This window comes from Leptopilina heterotoma, unplaced genomic scaffold, assembly GCF_015476425.1.
Source record: "Leptopilina heterotoma isolate Lh14 unplaced genomic scaffold, ASM1547642v1 Lhet_326, whole genome shotgun sequence".
NCBI lineage: Eukaryota > Metazoa > Arthropoda > Insecta > Hymenoptera > Figitidae > Leptopilina > Leptopilina heterotoma.
In genome coordinates this window covers 136,519-154,745 of record NW_025111020.1, presented here as the reverse complement: position 1 = coordinate 154,745, position 18,227 = coordinate 136,519, and the positions used below count along the sequence as shown (strand labels likewise).

At 31.0% G+C, this 18,227-nt stretch overlaps 2 protein-coding genes across 2 annotated transcripts; both read right to left on the bottom strand.

Annotated features, from left to right (window-relative positions):
* Positions 1–458: 458 nt before the first annotated feature.
* Positions 459–7,534, bottom strand: LOC122504984. Its single transcript, XM_043616375.1, has 3 exons — positions 7,292–7,534; positions 6,229–6,523; positions 459–2,083 (listed from the first exon to the last, which is right to left on the bottom strand). The coding sequence occupies exons 1-3, from the start codon at positions 7,532–7,534 to the stop codon at positions 2,061–2,063; spliced, it is 561 nt and encodes a 186-aa protein (XP_043472310.1). The 3' UTR covers positions 459–2,060.
* Positions 7,535–7,554: 20 nt separating this feature from the next.
* Positions 7,555–10,439, bottom strand: LOC122504983. Its single transcript, XM_043616374.1, has 3 exons — positions 9,986–10,439; positions 8,030–8,287; positions 7,555–7,877 (listed from the first exon to the last, which is right to left on the bottom strand). The coding sequence occupies exons 1-3, from the start codon at positions 10,122–10,124 to the stop codon at positions 7,555–7,557; spliced, it is 720 nt and encodes a 239-aa protein (XP_043472309.1). The 5' UTR covers positions 10,125–10,439.
* Positions 10,440–18,227: the final 7,788 nt, after the last annotated feature.

The window sequence follows — 18,227 nt, the reverse complement described above, 5'->3', positions numbered from 1 at the left end:
TGACTTTTTCTAGAATATACTTTTACTTTTTTCACGAAAATTAATTTGTTCTTTTACAATCGTTTTATTGATATTTAATTGCCTTCAATTGTTTCTAATTTCATTTCCTTTCTTTTTTCATATAAACGCTGCCTTTTTTCACAATTTTCTACTTCTTTATGTTATAGGTATATTATTTGGAATATTAAAAAATATTCACTTCAACTTTTATACTTTTTTAGTAGTGATAATATTAATAATAATATGAATAATATTAATAATTATTTTTTGAAACAATAATAATAAAAACAATACCTATAATTATTATACCTTTAATATTTATTCGATTATTATTTTTCGAGGTTGTTATATAACAAAAAACAATTAATATTAATATATATTAATATATAGTTATTTGTTAATTGTTGACGTGATCGAATTTGAGGCGGGTTAGAGTCAATGAGACACGTTAATTAATAAAAGAAAGGTCGTTTATTGGAGACGATGTACACGGGACGCGGTTATCACACGAAAGGTGAAAGTATAGGGAGAGCGCCAAGCAAGCGAGGAAGAAAGGCGCACGCATACAGTCGTGACGTATGTGGACTACTAGAGTCAATCGAGAAATCATACGGCGCGTAAATACAATATTTCAACACTCCCTCCCGAGATTGAATCTTTTCTACTTAAGTTACATCACAAATAACTTACAAATTAAAATCACATTACAGTCGCCATTATCAACATTCGTTTAAGAACAAGAATAAAAGGTATAAGATAACTTAAATCTAATTGTCATGAAGAACATTTCTGACACTTACTATTCGTAGTTTGAACAACATATATTAAGGGGTTACGCCACCCTGAAATTTTCAAAAAAATTTATTTTTTTTTTTTGCTTAATTTCAAAGTTTATATTCTAACGAATATTTTGAGATGTCGCCGAAGACAATGTCTCACTAATTACAAAAGTTATGGTCATTAGAAGTCAGCGCGGTGGGGACGCGCCGAGAGCTGCTGGAAGCAGCGACTTTCTATTTTCGAATGGTCTAGGGGGCCCTTTCATGATTTAGGAAGGGTCCTTTTCATTGTATCCCTTCCATTCTTAAATAAAAAAAATTATGGCCCAGGAATTGCTGATTAAATAGTAAATTGAAAAATTTTCAAGTTATAATACACTAAAGTTCATTTTTTTCTTCTTTTGCGTTGTTCTCGAAACCACAATTTTCGAGACGGTGTACACGATAACTCAAAAACTATTCAATCGATTGACTTGAAAATTAATATACATCTTCCTAAATAGATTTTCCACAGAGTGACGTGGGATTTTTTTGATTGAATAATTTGAAAATTTTTTATCCAATTTTTTATACGGTAATTTTAGCCAAAAAAAAAATGTCAATTTTTGAAGTGCTTCCATTTGCGTAAAAAATTTTTTTTTTCAAAATGGCTTCGTCACTCTGTTCAAAATTTATCACTTTTTAAGAAAAATATTGTTTTACTTGTTTCTGACAAAAATTGAACTGCCAATCATGTACACCATCAAGGAGTGCTCCGGAAAAATTGATCCACGCCAATAGTTATATCTCCGCCATTTTTAATTAAAAACAATTTTTTTTTAAATATTTATAAAGCTCAATATATGTACTAAAGCATCAATAAATGTAAAGAAGTCCTACCTGAAACAGTTTTATCAAAAAAATTCCTAAAAAACCATCCGATTTTCATGCGTTCAGGGTGGCGTAACCCCTTAAAAATCAAATAAAAGTTTTAATACTTTCTCAGGAACTTTAGAACGATTGTTCCCTAAAAAATAAAAATCAAATAAAAGTTTTAATACTTTCTGAGATACTTTAGAACGATTGTTCCTTAAAAAATAAAAATCAAAATTAACTTAAAATTAGACTTTGTCAAATCACAACCGGAGTTTTCATTGGCACATTGGTTCTCACAGTATGTCTTCTTATAGATAAATCGGTTGATCGTCTTATAGAAAAATCAGTCCTCTGAGTATTATTAGAAATATATATATATATATCCTCTCTCGTCGCATGGTACATCTGTCGTCAAATCTCGAAGAATCAATCGCTATCACTGGATTCAACTATTGGAGAAACAAAGATCATTAGAAAACAGTTATTGAGAATATTTTAATTCAAACTATTAATAAACAGTTATTATGAAAACGCTCGTTAATTAGTAACTATCTTTATTAAGAATTTTGTCACGCAATTGAGTGTGAATCTCGAAACTAAGAGGTTTGGTCATAATGTCAGCTAATTGTTTCTTAGTCGAAACCCACTCAATATTTACTCTGTCGTATTTACCACATTCTTTTACATAGTCCTGATGAACATCGGTCATGTGTCTTAGTCTATTTCCACCATTAGTTTTACTACAGATCGTTGCAGCCTTGTTATCGCATTTTAAAGTTGCTGGAAGAAAACCTCGAACAAAGATTCTCATTAGAGATTTATTTGTCGCAATAATTTCCTGACAAGCCTGATTCATTGCAACAAATTCCGCTTCACAAGTCGAAAGAGCAACATACGTTTGTTTGTTTGCTTGCCAAGCAATCGTATCACCGAACAGTCGTATTAGAAAACCGCAAGTCGAAATGGAATTTTTGCAGTCTGCGAAACTTGCGTCGGAATAAGCTAACAAGTCGTTTCGTCTGCCTATAAATTTTAGACCTAAATCTTTTGTTCCTTTGAGATACTAAAAAACTCTTTTCACCATTTTCCATTCATTTTCGGTCGGGTTGATTTGATGTCTGCTCAGGACATTTACCGCGTAAGCAATATCTGGACGTGTGGCCGCAGATAAGTACAAAAGACTACCTATCGTTTCTCTGTAAGGAAAATCAAGGGACGTTTCGTTACTTTCATTACAGTTGTCTTCTTCTCGTTGTCTACGTTCGCGATTCATTACCTGTCGAGTTATCATCGGTGTATTTTTCGAGAATTCATTGTCAAAACCAAATTTCGTTAGAATTTTCTCAACGTAATATTCTTGAGTAACAGTAATTATTTTCATATCTCTTTGTCTTCGAATGTTCATACCTAAATAATGTTTCGGTTCGCCTATGTCAGTCATCTCAAACGAGATCATGAGCTTTTCTTTAATTTCAAGCATTTTCTTACGGTCGTTACTAGCAAGTAAAATGTCGTCAACGTAAGTCAATAGAATAACTATTGAATTGCCAGATCGCCAAGTGAACCAGCAAGGTTCATAATCGTCATTAACTAGTCCTAACGAAAGAGCAACTTCAGAGAACATTTTGTTCCACTGTTTTGAACTAACTCGTAAACCGTAAATTGCTTTGTGTAATTTACAGACTTTTAACTGTCGTGAAGCATCGGATATTTCTACACCGTCTGGAATTTCCATATAGATCTCATCTTCCAGAATACCATTTAGAAAAGCAAATTTCACGTCTAATTGACAGGCTTCCAGATCGTAATAATTTATGATGGCGAGTATTGTTCGAACTAGAGTGAGTCGAGAAACCGGAGCGTAAGTTTCCTTTAGATCGTACGAATTCGAATCCTTAAAACCACGAATTACTAATCTAGCTTTAAATTTAATTTTTCCGGGACTGTCGTATTTTCGTTTAAAAACCCATCTCGAATCTATTATGTTTGCTTTCTTACCATTTTTACCAAATTTCGGTCGATCTACAATTGACCAAACTTTGTTTTAGTTCAATGATTTCAATTCGTCGTAAATTGCTTTTAACCAGTCGTTTTTGTCATTTGATTCTACTGCTTGTTTGAAATTTAACGGATCGTCATTAATTTCAGCATGTAAACAAAATAAGATTTCATATTCGGTTTTATTTTTCGTTTTTGAAAACTCGTCTTCTACACACGGAACTGTATAATCAATTGGAATATCTGTTATATTCGAAACATGTACAAAACTAATGTCGGCTATTTTTCGACTTCGAGTTTCATAAGGTTCTCTCGTTAATTTAATCTTTTTCGCGTTTTCGTTTGATTTTTCTCCCTCCGTTTCTAACAGTCTTTTTCGAGGTCTAACGCGTTTTTTTGTTTGAGCTCCCTCCGTTTCTAACAACTCTTCGTCAATTTTTGGTGAAACAGTTGTGGTTTTGTCTTCGAATTTAATAAACCAATCGTTTATTGATAAGTTTGTTTCTGGATTTGGGCAGTATAAAATCGAGTCTTTTTTGTATCGGTTGTCGTAAACTACTTTTTCGTTAAATCGAACATTTCGAGATTCAAAGAATTTTCCGGATTCTGGATTAAGAAACACGTAACCTGTGGTAGTGTATCCCACCAGAATACCTCGTATAGCTCGTGCAGAAAATTTTGATTCTGGTTTTCTCGTAATTGACCAGTAAGCTAAACAACCAAAACGTTTAATCTGATTTAAATCAAAGTGAAAATGAGGAGCAAATTTCTTTAATGGCGCTTCGAAATCAATAGACTTATGTGGAGTTCTATTATAAACATACGTTGCTACTCCTAGAGCTAAGTCCCACATGTTTGGCGGGAGTTTAGAATCGAACATTAGAGATCTTATCTTTTTCTGAATCGTTTGATTAAATCTTTGACACACCGTTGTGTTGAGGAGTGTCGGGATTAGCGCACTGTCGTTCTATTCCTTTGCGTATAAGCACATCGTTTGTATAACCGCCCGTGAATTCAGTTCCTTGATCCGATCTTAAATAGCAAATTTTTTCGTTGGTACCGAGTAAATTTCGAGAACTTGTGATAAATTTTTCTAAACAGAATCCGGTCTCATCTTTAGTTTTCATTCGATAAGCCAAAGCCATTCGTGAATAATCATCAATAAAAACTACTATATATTGATATCCGTGAGGATGTGTGGGTGGAGATATTTTCCCCATAACATCGGAATGGATAATTTGTAACGGTCGTGTTGCTCTTGTTCTTTCGTTTTTAAAAGGCAATTTCGTTAACTTACTTAAGGCACAAACTTCACAATTTAAAATACTATCGTCGAAAACAACTGACTGTAATTCTTTATTATTTTTCCATAAAACTTGTAATTTACGTAAATAACTAATCGAAGCATGACCCATACGAGTATGCCAAAGCATAGCTTTACTCATGTTTGTACTGTCATTTTTGCTTTCATTTAATGGACTAATTTCGTCAAGAACATCTACTTCAGGAAATTCGTCAACATTCGTTAATTTTCGCATTATTATTGATGTATCAAAATTCAAAATAATTTTGTCTGATTTTTTAGAATTATCTTTAATTGAATTTTCGTTATCTTTAAATAGAATTTTATTCAAAATATCGTTTTTCGGAATTGTATTTTTTTCAGTCGTTTCGGAAGTGTCGTTTGTACAGTCTTTAAGTGATTTGTCCTTTTCTTTAGGAATTTCGTTATTTTGATCTGAAATTTCATTGATTACAGTCGTGTCAAATAAAGTCATTTCGGGGAAAGTTAATTTTTCATTAATTCTCTTCCTATCAATTTTAAATTCGAGAAACCAATAAGGTTTCTCATATACACCTGTTGCGAGAAGATTTTGAGTTTTAGTATCTAAAATATTAACACATTTGTCATCTAAGTAAGTTGAATAATCTGTCTCTGCTAGTCGTCTTAATGAAAGAAGATTTTCGGAAACTGAATCTGTATAAATAGTGTTAAATAATTCAAGAGACTTGTTATTGTTTGAAATTAAATTGACGTTCCCCTTACCTTCGACAAGTAAATCAGCGCTACTGTCTTTATTTGCACATTTGACTATATTGAACTCAGAAGAATCCAATCTGTCAAAGATGTTTCGCGAGTTCGTTATATGTTCGGTCGCGCCCGTGTCGACAATAAATGAGACATATTTATGTTTTTTATTTTCATATCGTTTTGATTTTTGAAGGCTATATAAATAGACTGGTGCAAAGGATCGTGTTTTTAAAGTGGAAACAGTACCAGACACAGACATTGATGTGATTGTTTGATTTGACTTACCTGATTTGTTGTTTTGTTGTTCAGCAAAATTAATTTTAGGTTCGTTGCTTGTACCTGTTCGTGACTGTCTTTGTTGATATTGTAAACTGTCATTTTTGTCAAAAAATGATTTTTTGTTATGACTGTCGTTATTCATCTTGATAAAGAATTTATTCTTATCATTGGGATTTTTAGGATTCAAGTGTTTATTTTTGAAATTGCGTTTATTTTTGAACTGTCGTTTGTTATTGGATCGATATTGAGAAGTACATATATAATTTGGATTGAAACAACGTTTACCTGTGATTCCGCGACCTCTGCCTCTACTTTGTCCATTTCCTCGTCCCTGTCGTGCCAGTCGTTGAGGACACATGAAGGCCTTATGAGTGGTGAATTGCTGACACTCATAACATTTTTTAAGACCCTGTCGTTTCAAAGGACACTCGTTCTTCATATGTCCAAATTCGTCGCACTCGTAGCAACGCTCGTTAACAAATTTCGTTTTGCCGGAGTTCGTGAATTGGACAGATGGCACAGTCGTTTGATCAGAGGCGGAATGCGTCTTATTTGCCGCCTGTAAACGGTTGGCTTCAGCCTGTACAATAAACATTTTTAAGGTATCAAAATTTAAGCTTTTACCGGTTTGACTTTTTGTTATAAATTCAATTGATTGAATTTCAGGAGTTTGATTCATAATAGCGTTAAATAGAGCATCGCGTTTTTCATCGTCAGACAATGGTGTTGAACCGGGAATGTTTTCGTAATTCGAAACGATTTCTTCAAATCTATCGATGAATTTAATTGCTGTTTCTCGTTTCGGATCGTATTGAATCGTGTATAATTGCTTTCGCACAGTTACTGTCGTTAAATTTACTTCGCATCGTTTGAATTCTTTTAATTTAGTTAAAATTTCGTTCGGATCTTTAAGAAGTAAGACTCGCGAGTGATAAGCTTTATCTATTCGATTTATCAAAATATCGCGAACTTTAAATCGGTGTTTTTCCTTTTGTTTTTCGTTTAGACCGTCTGGGGGAGAAACTGTCGAATCAACTACGTAAAGTAGGTCCGAAGTTCATAATTCCGAAGACAAAAACTCTTGAAAATGTTCAAATTTACTCTGTGGTGTTAATTTATAATCATATTTAATACCGCTATCTTTACCAATTAATTCAATTTTAATTGCATCTTTAATTTGATTCGCGAAAACATTCGAATTGTATGTATTTATTTTAGTATTGTTAACTGTCGTTGGGTTTTTGGTAGGCAATTGATTTTTGTTAGTAATTTTCGTTTGAAACAAGGGAATGGCAAATTTGGAATTTTGAGATAAAGTTACACTATCTATAATTTTTGGTCGTTTTACCTTCAAATCTTTTTCTCGCTGATCCAACCACATTTTCATGCTATCTTGCATACGTGCATGCATTGTGAGAGTCACTTCCATGACTTTTTCTATTTGGGTCAGTTTGGAACCCAATCTGTCCTCAATTTCAAAAAATTGTTCAAATTTTTGGTCGATCGCATCGTTTGAATCTAACTGTCGTTTTAAGTTTTGATTTTTGGATGGCTGAGTGTTTTTGTTCAAACTACTGTCGTTTTGTGTCATCGTCTCTTTTTTTGCGTTAACTATCGTCTTATGAAAACTGTCAGTTTTTTTTTTTTTGATTCTATCGAAAAATTAAGGTTGTCGTTACTGTCGTTATTATTATTTGAAGTCACGGTCGTTAATTCAATTTTGTCAATACTTTCGTTAGTGTTTTTCGTCATTTCCGTCGTTGAATTATTTTTGTCTTTATCGTCAGTTTGATCGTCGACTTTTGGAATTGACGAGTTTTGATTGTCAATTGTTCCTAATTTGTTTTCAAGAGCTGAAACAATTTCAGTTGAAATAGTTAAAATCTCTTCGTTGTCATGGAGTCCAGAACCCTTCGTCGCATCTGGTGACACATCTACCAGGAATAATTTTGAATTAATAAAACAGTCATTAAATAAAATGTTGTCGACAACACAATCGTACAATCGTTAAGTATAAACAAATCGTTAAAGAACATATACAACATATCGTAAACAAAATCGTTTCGTTATAAAAATTACTAGTCACCTGGTTTGTCAGGACACTCATCGATCAGATTTTGCAAATCAGAAAGAATTTTTGCTTCCTCAAAAGAATCGATGGGAATTGTTTTATTCTGATTGGTCGTGTTATCAAAAACCCCTTGTGACAAAACAGTGAGTGAATTCACTGTTGGGTCTTGCGCCCCTTTGCTAATGACGTCGCCGCCCTCTGGGTTTGACTTGTGATTAGCACTCTTTATTTCCTCTCGTAAAATGTCCCATTCATTTTTGAGAGATAGTTTGCCTTTAAAAAAAGAAATTATTTAATGATTAAATAGAATGCACACTCGTTATACCGGTCGTTAATAAAGAAAACTGTTAATTAATAAAAAAAATTGTGCTATCAATAGTCTGCTCTAGAAACATTAAAACAGAACACATGTTAAAATAAATCAGAACTGATTCGCTTTTCCAACCCCGTTACTATCGTTGTTACAAAAAGCGACCCTAGTCGTTTCAATTTTTCGAGAACGAACACAATTCTCTCCAAAGAGAAACAACCCAGAGACACGGATTTATGTGTCTTGAAAATTTATTAGGCAAACATTTCGTTAAATTTAAAAACTTTCGTTATAGTTAACTGGTTCTTCGTTTATTTATAGCAAATTATTTTTACGACGTCTGTTTTAAATAAATATATATATTGAAAAATATTTCAATAAATAGATCATCAGTACTGAAAAATTAATTTGAAAATTTTCGAAAAAGATTCCCTTTGTTAGTCTGTATACTCGTTGAACACTTTTCTTATCAAGGTTAAGTAAGCATATATGTGCGCAGGCGCGCACGTTCATGCATGTTTAGACACGAAAGACTGTCCGAAAATCGTAAAAGAAAAGAAAATCGTTTTTCATTTGTTAATGAAATAAACATCGCACTATCCCTTTACCATCGTTAAAAAAAAAGAAACTTCTTTTTTATTAGAAACTTGATTAATTTCATTGATCAATTAATTGTAAAGCTCAAGTAAAGCGTAAAACTCATAACACATGCATGATCGTGAATAAAAGAAACAAGTTGTTCATTTCATGACCATTAAGCTTCCTCAATATTTATTATTATATATAATTTTAAAAGTTAAATATTTATAATAGTTTATTAAATATAATTAATAAATCGCATTAGCTATATTTCTCGTGTGATCTACGCGTAAAAATACACGTTTGCCAATTTTTAACTCTCTAGGTAAAAAAATGTGAACGTTATGGTCATTTTCATAATAGTTTTAATAGAAAGTTTCTACCGGGTAAAGTACCCTGAAAAAAAATTAATTATTCAATTTTTTTATTATAGAATAATTATTTTAAAGTATTAAAATAAAATTTCAAAAAATACAAAATTTCAATTTTTTTATGAAAATCTAAAATATTTATTAATTCTATAAATATTGATAAAATATATACTTTATATACATGAATCGATTCGTTTTTATGTCAGGAATGCAATTTTGACAAGAATTAATAAAAATTTTAATATAGAAAAAAGTTATTTTAAAAAATCCAAAAATTAATTTTTTCAAAAATTAAAAAATTGTTGAAAAATTTTTTTTTTAGATATTTTTGAAAATCCTTCTGTCTGATTTTTGGTATTCGTGACCGTAATACACCTACAACATTTTATCAAAATCCGTCAAGACATGTAAGAGAAAATTTGTCCACAAGAATCGGTGACATACACACACACACACACACATACATACACACATACATCCGGACATTTGTTCCTCTCGACGAATTATGTATACTACACTTGAAAATTTGTAAAAATAATTGGTTCTAAAAAATTCGGAAATCGACATCACTATAAGGCTTCCTTTATGAGGAAGCAAAATCGTAAAATTTGTTTTTTTATTTTATTTTAAATTGATAAAATTAGAAGCGATTATTTTATTAGTAATTTAACTGTCGTTTGTACGTGCACTGAGAAGAATATTCTCACTTACTCAAACTGATCGTTTCTCCGTCTTTGAAGGTCACTGTGAAATTCGAGTCGTCCATATTCACCTCGACAAAGACATCCTCGTTTTTCATTCCTAGGATAAATCGGTATCGATTTATTATACTTTTTATCACAGTCGACATCGTTGAGATCACTTTTCGTTTCAATTTTTAAACACTCGTTAAACTATTCGTTAGTCACTCAAAAACCGGTCGCCACGAGAAAGAAAAAAAAATGTCTTCCACGTGTTTCCGATCACGAGGAAAGCACGCCGCAAACGATCACAGGAAAATAAAAAAGTTCACAAACAATTTGGTTTCGCGCAGTGGAAAACGTTCCTGTGGCCCATAACCTGTTGACGTGATCGAATTTGAGGCGGGTTAGAGTCAATGAGACACGTTAATTAATAAAAGAAAGGTCGTTTATTGGAGATGATGTACACGGGACGCGGTTATCACATGAAAGGTGAAAGTATAGGGAGAGCGCCAAGCAAGCGAGGAAGAAAGGCACACGCATACTGTCGTGACGTATGTGGACTACTAGAGTCAATCGAGAAATCATACGGCGCGTAAATACAATATTTCAACATTAATTAACAGTAATATTATTTATCTAGTCACTCAGAAAAAAATTTATTTGAAATAACCAAATTTTGTTTCAATCAACCAAACATTCTTTTTATTCAACTGAAAATTCGTTTTAGATGAAAAAATTCTTTCATCAAACACAAAATTTATTAAATTGAACTAAATTTTTATTTAAAATAAAAAAATCTTTATTTAAGTTCAACTAACTTTATTTAAAAATTAAAGCGTATAAGGTAAATATCCCAGTAGCTGCCCACCATAAGAATGGTCTCACGGCGAAAATCTGGTCATCCGTTTACAAGCCGCATTTTAATTGTGACCAGGTTTTGGGTGGGAAGCCAGGTGAGGAGGAGGAAACAATAGGGTGGTCCAAAAAAAGTAAAATCGGAATTTTAATGCTCTCACCCCCTAGGATTGTTCTATATGGAGAAAAAATATCCCTATTTTTTTTAAAATAAAAAAATATTTAGAGGTCGCTCAAAGCGCTCAAAGTTTCCCATGTGAAATGCATGGGGAAAAAACACTTTTTCGTAGAATTGGTATAGAATCCTTGAAAATCAATATTTTTCATTCAGTAAACTCTGTTTCTCTTCAGAAGACTTCAAAAAATAGTGCTTAATTATTTATTTAATCATTTTTTTAAATTAACTTTTTTTTTGTAGTACCCCAAAAAAACCCCATAAATTTCAAAATTACAAAAAAATTGTTAAAAAATATTTTTTATTATTTTTATCAAAGTTTTTTCCTAGATTATGAATAAATAACACAAATGTTGACTTTTAAACATTATTCCATGTAATTGCTAATTTGTTTAAACAAATTATTATTGTTTATTTACAACTTTTTATCAAATTGAGCTAAAGAGTTTCGATTTTTTCTCAATTTTGCAACTTTTCAGGCCGAATGTAACCAGTCACTATCAACTAACTAAGAATATTAATTTTACCAATTGTTTAAACAAATTACTATTGATTAATTTTATCTTTTTATCAAAATGAGCTACAGAGTTGCAACTTTTTTATAATTGTACTTTTTATTTGTTTGTGAGGTAATAATTAATGTAAGACTTAATTTTCGAGTAAAAATTGTGAACAATAAATTTATTATTATAAAAATGATAAGTACAAAAATTTTTATTTACGTCATTGAAATTTCTACTGCGATAGCTTCAAATTTAAAATAACAATTTGTTTAAACAATTGGTAAAATTGTAATTCTTAGATTGTTGTTAGTAACTTTAGTTACACTTGGCTTGGAAAAATACAAAATTGAGAAAAAAATTGCGACTCTGCAGCTCAATTTGATAAAAAGATAAAATTAAACAATAGTAATTTGTTTAAACAATTGGTAAAATTAATATTCTTAGTTAGTTGATAGTGACTGGTTACATTCGGCCTGAAAAGTTGCAAAATTGAGAAAAAATCGAAACTTTTTAGCTCAATTAGATAAAAAGTTGTAAATAAACAATAATAATTTGTTTAAACAAATTAGCAATTACATGGGCTAAAAAGTTGTAAATAAACAATAATAATTTGTTTAAACAAATTAGCAATTACATGGAACAATGTTTAAAAATCAATATTTGTGTTATTTATTCAAAATCTAGGAAAAAACTTTAATAAAAATAGTAAAAAATATTTTTTAATGGTTTTTTTGTAATTTTGAAATTTATGGGGTTTCTTTGGGGCATTATAAAAAATAGTTAATTTGAAAAATTATTAAATAAACAATTTAGCACTATTCTTTGAAGTCTTCTGAAGAGAAACAGAGTTTGCTGAATGAAAAATATTGATTTTCAAGGATTCTATACCAATTCTACGAAAAAGTGTTTTTTCCCCATGCATTTTACATGGGAAACTTCCAGCGCTTTGAGCGACCTCTAAATATTTTTTTATTTAAAAAAAAATAGGGGAATTTTTTTTCTCCATATAGAACATTCCTAGGGGGTGAGAGCATTAAAATTCCGATTTTATTTTTTTTCCCATGTATTTTTGGACCACCCTAGGGACCACTCGCTGTCCAGTAGCCTGGCCATTTTTGTAAAATTATTTAATATCAATGAGTGCCAGGCTGAAAAAGCAGTATTTTTCAATGTTTGTTTAAATAAAATGGTTCTTTTCTGTATAGCTATACCAAAAATATAATGTATATGTGTATGTAGGGGAGACCGGGGCTAAACCGGACGGATTTGGTCTTTGACCAGAAAACTCATAGAAAAAAATATTTTTTGCTAAAGAGTAATATACTGTTTTGAAGCTTCTTCCTTCACCAACAAATCGCACTTGTTTGTTTTTAAAAAACTACAGTAGCTTTGGTGATTTATTGCTTCGAAGGTGACTACCTCAAAAATGAAAATCCCAAAATTGGTGGGGCTAAATCGGACACGGCAAATTAATTAAACAGAGAGACACAAATTTTCGTTTTCTTTGTAGAAAATTCAAATCAATTCTTTGTTTATTTATTTGTAGATAGTTCTATACAAAGAATATAATATAAAATGAAAAATAGGTAATTAATACAATATAAAATAACTTATAGTTTTCAGACTTGTTTGATTTCAGCAGCTCGCTTGCTAATTCGTGTTTTAAAATAAATTCTTTATTTATTGATAAAGTGGTTCTATGCAAAAAATATAATATAAAATAGTTCATTAATATAAATAAATTATAGTTATTCGAAAATTTGATTGTTTTTTATCACGACGTCCGATTTAGCCCCACACCGTCATCTAATAATTAACCTGCAATAAATTTATTTTTCTTAACGTTTTCCATTAAACTTTTTTTCTACTACACTCAGTACACCTTCAGCTAATAAAAAAATTTCCATATGATATGTGCACTTTAATTATAACGATATAAACCCAAAAAAATGAGAAAATTTTTTTTTTACTTTTACTGCGAAAAACGACATTTTCGGTTTAGCCCCGTGTCCGGTTTAGCCCCAGTCTCCCCTATATAAAAGACTTTTTTCCCTAAATTTTTTTTTTAAATTAAAAATCGTTGAAGATACGCCATTTTGAATTTTAATATTAATTTTATACAATTTTGAATATCTCGGAATATTGATTGTAGATTTTTATAAAGTTTACACATTTTTCAGGTAAAAATTTGTAATTTGAAATAAAAATAAAGTTAATAAAAAAAATCAATTTTTAAATAAAAAATTTTAGGTGTATCTCCGGCTGCTACTCTGGAAAAAATTCATTTTTAATAGATTTTCTTCAAATTTTGAGAAAATGTTTCTTTGTAAATATTTAAATGTGGTAAATATTTCAAAACTCTTTGCCATGTCAAAAAACGAGATATTGTGGTTGACATTTTGCTTCCTCATAAAGGAAGCCTTATAGTGATGTCGATTTCCGAATTTTTTAGAACCAATTATTTTTACAAATTTTCAAGTGTAGTATACATATATAATTCGTCGAGAGGAACAAATGTCCGGATGTATGTGTGTATGTATGTGTGTGTGTGTGTGTGTATGTCACCGATTCTTGTGGACAAATTTTCTCTTACATGTCTTGACGGATTTTGATAAAATGTTGTAGGTGTATTACGGTCACGAATACCAAAAATCAGACAAAAGGATTTTCAAAAATATCTAAAAAAAAAATTTTTTTTCAACAATTTTTTAATTTTTGAAAAAATAATTTTTGGATTTTTTGAAGTAACTTTTTTCTATATTAAAATTTTCATTAATTCTTATCAAAATTGCATTCCTGACATAAAAACGAATCGATTCATGTATATAAAGTATATATTTTATCAAAATGTATAGAATTAATAAATATTTTAAATTTTCACAAAAAATTGAAATTTTGTATTTTTTGACATTTTATCTTAACACTTTAAAATAATTATTCTAAAATAAAAAATTAAACAATTGGTATATATTATATTGAGGAAGCTTAATGATCATGAAATGAACAACTTGTTTTATTTTTAACATAATCGCATATAAAAGTTAAAGTTTGAACTTGAATATCTCAAAATTTAGCATCACAACGGGTTTTGAAATTTTTACCACATTTAAAGGGCACCCGAAGAGATATTTTCTCAAACTTTAAAGAAATTCTATGAAAAAATAATTATTTCAGGAGTAGCAGCATTCGGAGGATTCGAATTTTTTTTAGCAGCAACAAAGATTTTCTATGGTAAAAAGCAAAGAAAATTACAGTAGAGCCTTAAAAATTTTTATTATTTGTTTATAATTTTTTTTGAATGATAAATTAAAGTAACAATAAAATTTAAAAAAAAATAATATTCAACATTTTCTATAGACATAATAATAATTTTTTATAATTTTTATTTAAACAGGTTATATAGTAAATCAAAAATTAAAAATATAAATTACTTTCTATGATAGAAAAAATTCAAGTATTGATTTTCATATGTGTTTACTATTTAAATGATTTTTAAATATTTCAAAAAATAAAAACACTTACTTTTAAGAAGAACATCTTAAAAAAAATGCTGACAATTAAGGGTAAGTCCAAGGTGTGAAATAAAAGGTAAACAAACCCAACACAAAAATCGCACTTTTGTAACAGCCATTTCTCCTACAAAAATTAACATTCTTACACTTTCTTTACAAAAATGGAAAATTAGATTTTCAAGTGTCCAAAAAAAATCATTTTTGGCTATGAGCAATAAAAGGCAATTAGTAAAATAACTAATTAAAATGACCTGTAAAATGGCATTTTTGACGCATCGCGAAAATAAAACTGTTTGACTATATCAACCGCACGGATGATGAAGAAGTCTTATGTCAGCGATTGGACCTTCAACATGTGGAAAGGGAAATTTTTCCCTTTCCTCCTTGAAATTACAAGAGAAAGGGTAAAAACTTCTTTATCGTCCGTGCGGTTGATATAGTCACACTTTATTTTTTCGCGACCTGAGACTTTGTTGCTCTCTGCGCAAGCGCAGAGCGTACTAAGAATGCATTGACAGCACCATGTGGAAGTGCACATTTTGTTTTGAATGATACTCAGTGGTTTTCTCATTTTTTTAGCTATGCAAGGCGTAGTAACCAAATTCAATACGTCAGTTCATCATTTTTAAAAATAAAATGTGAATTTATATTTATAAACGAAAATGAGATGTCGTGCAAAAATGCTTCACTATTCGCTATTTTAAAGCATTTTTGCACAACATCTCATTTTCGTACATAAATATAAATTCACATTTTGTTTTTAAAAATGATGAACTGACGTATTGAATTTGGTTACTACGCCTTGCATAGCTAAAAAAATGAGAAAACCACTGAGTATCATTCAAAACAAAATGTGCACTTCCACATGGTGCTGTCAATGCATTCTTAGTACGCTCTGCGCTTGCGCAGAGAGCAACAAAGTCTCAGGTCGCGAAAAAATAAAGTGTGACTATATCAACCGCACGGACGATAAAGAAGTTTTTACCCTTTCTCTTGTAATTTCAAGGAGGAAAGGGAAAAATTTCCCTTTCCACATATTGAAGGTCCAATCGCTGACATAAGACTTCTTCATCATCCGTGCGGTTGATATAGTCAAACAGTTTTATTTTCGCGATGCGTCAAAAATGCCATTTTACAGGTTTAATACTCTAATTTTCCATTTTTGTAGAGAAAGTGTAAGAATGTTAATTTTTGTAGGAGAAATGGCTGGTACAAAAGTGCGATTTTTGTGTTGGGTTTGTTTACCTTTTGGTTTGTTTACATTTCACACCTTGGACATACCCTTAAGAATGTTGTGAGAGAAAAATTGCACGCTGCACTGTTTTATGCTTTAAGTCTGACTGGACACAGACTTTATCTACTTGAGCATTGATTCTCAGTAAGATTTTCCAAGTTAAGCTTACCCAGGCGCGAAAGACCAGTGCTGACGATGGGTTGAAACTTGACTGAGTCTTGAACGCCCAGCGTGGGTAACCCAGAGTTGAAGCAGTCTTTATATCATTGTCACTCAATATTGGTTCAGCTTGGGACACCAATGTTCGTCCCATGCTCGATTCAAGACTCGGTCAATCTTCGTGAGTGGAGCTTCAACATCCAGTCTTTATTCAATCTTGAATCAATCTTGATAGTTTATTTATTACCGTGTGCACTTACCAATATTAGATATAAATATTTATAAATTATTTAATATTAAAATATTATTTCTGATATTTTTTAGTAATTTTTTATACTATTTAAAAATTATTATTCTTATTATTAATTATTATTAAATAATATAATAAGTATTATTATTATTATTATTGTTATTAAGATATCAATTGGTAAATAAATATTAATATTTATTTAGTGTATAATATTTATATTAATTATATAAGATTCATATCAATAAAGTTAAATTATTATATATTATTTTTTTTTCTTGCACAGTGTCAAATTATTATTTCAAAGTTCAAGAGTTTCGTTTATCTGAAAAATTTTCAGTGAAAAAAATGTTCATTAGGTAGTAATAAATATTTATGCCTAGTAGTTTTACACTAGGTTTAACTGTTTACTGAATATTATCAAAAATATATTTTTCGTCAAACGCGCGCGACTAAACACAAATAACCTTGAGACTTTACAGCGCGACGTTGCGATTGTCGTGCTCCCACCATCCCATCTCTCAATGCTTTCCCCTCATGACGTCACAGGCGGGGAGTGCATTGAGTAGATGGGATGGTGGTATTTGTGTTTAGTCGCGCGCGTTTGACGAAAAATATATTTTTGATACACGGAAAAAATTTCGGGCGCGCATCCGTATTACCTATGGTAATGCTGTTCTACCTTATCCCTGGTGCATAAGGAGAACAAGAGTGGGAACTAATCGCTCTCACGAGTGCCTCAGAGTCCCACAGCTGAGAAAGAATATACTTTAGACAAGTATATATATTACGTATACAGAAAAGCTGTTCTACACCACATACAGAGGGCTCTGGGCTCTGCCTTTGGTAGTTCCACTTTATCTCTGTGGGACTCCTCAGCTCCCACAATGAGAACGCAGATATCTCACTCTTAGAACATCGGCGTTCTTTCATTTAGCACTGCAATCGTACGCGTAGGTAATGCTGCGCGCCCGAAATTTTTTCCGTGTAATATTCAGTAAACAGTTAATCCTAGTGTAAAACTACTAGGCATAAATATTTATTACTACCTAATGAACATTTTTTTCACTGAAAATTTTTCAGATAAACGAAACTCTTGAATTTGAAAATAATAATTTGACACTGTGCGAGAAAAAAAATAATATATAATTTAACTTTTAAAATTATCAGAAAAAATATTTTAATATTAAATAATTTATAAATATTTATATTTAATATTGTACAGTGCACACGGCAATAAAGGAACTGAATATTGTAACAAGATTGACCGAGTCTTGAATCGAGCATGGGACGAACATTGGTGTCCCATACTGAGTGACGGCACTGGCATTGATATAGTACACGGAGAGAAAAATCAAGCGTTTGTAATATGGACAGTTAAGCTTATTTCGTAAAAGAATGCACATGCGCAATATGCGTAAAACTTCTGCTGTATTTGTATAAATTTCTACGTTATCAGCATAAAAGTTCTACCTGTAACGCATGGGACGTCAGTATACTACGATTGCAAGAGATCCATGCTTTTTTAGTATATGTTTCATGCAACTGAGGTATAAAAACATGCCTCTTTAGCAGGACGTTCATA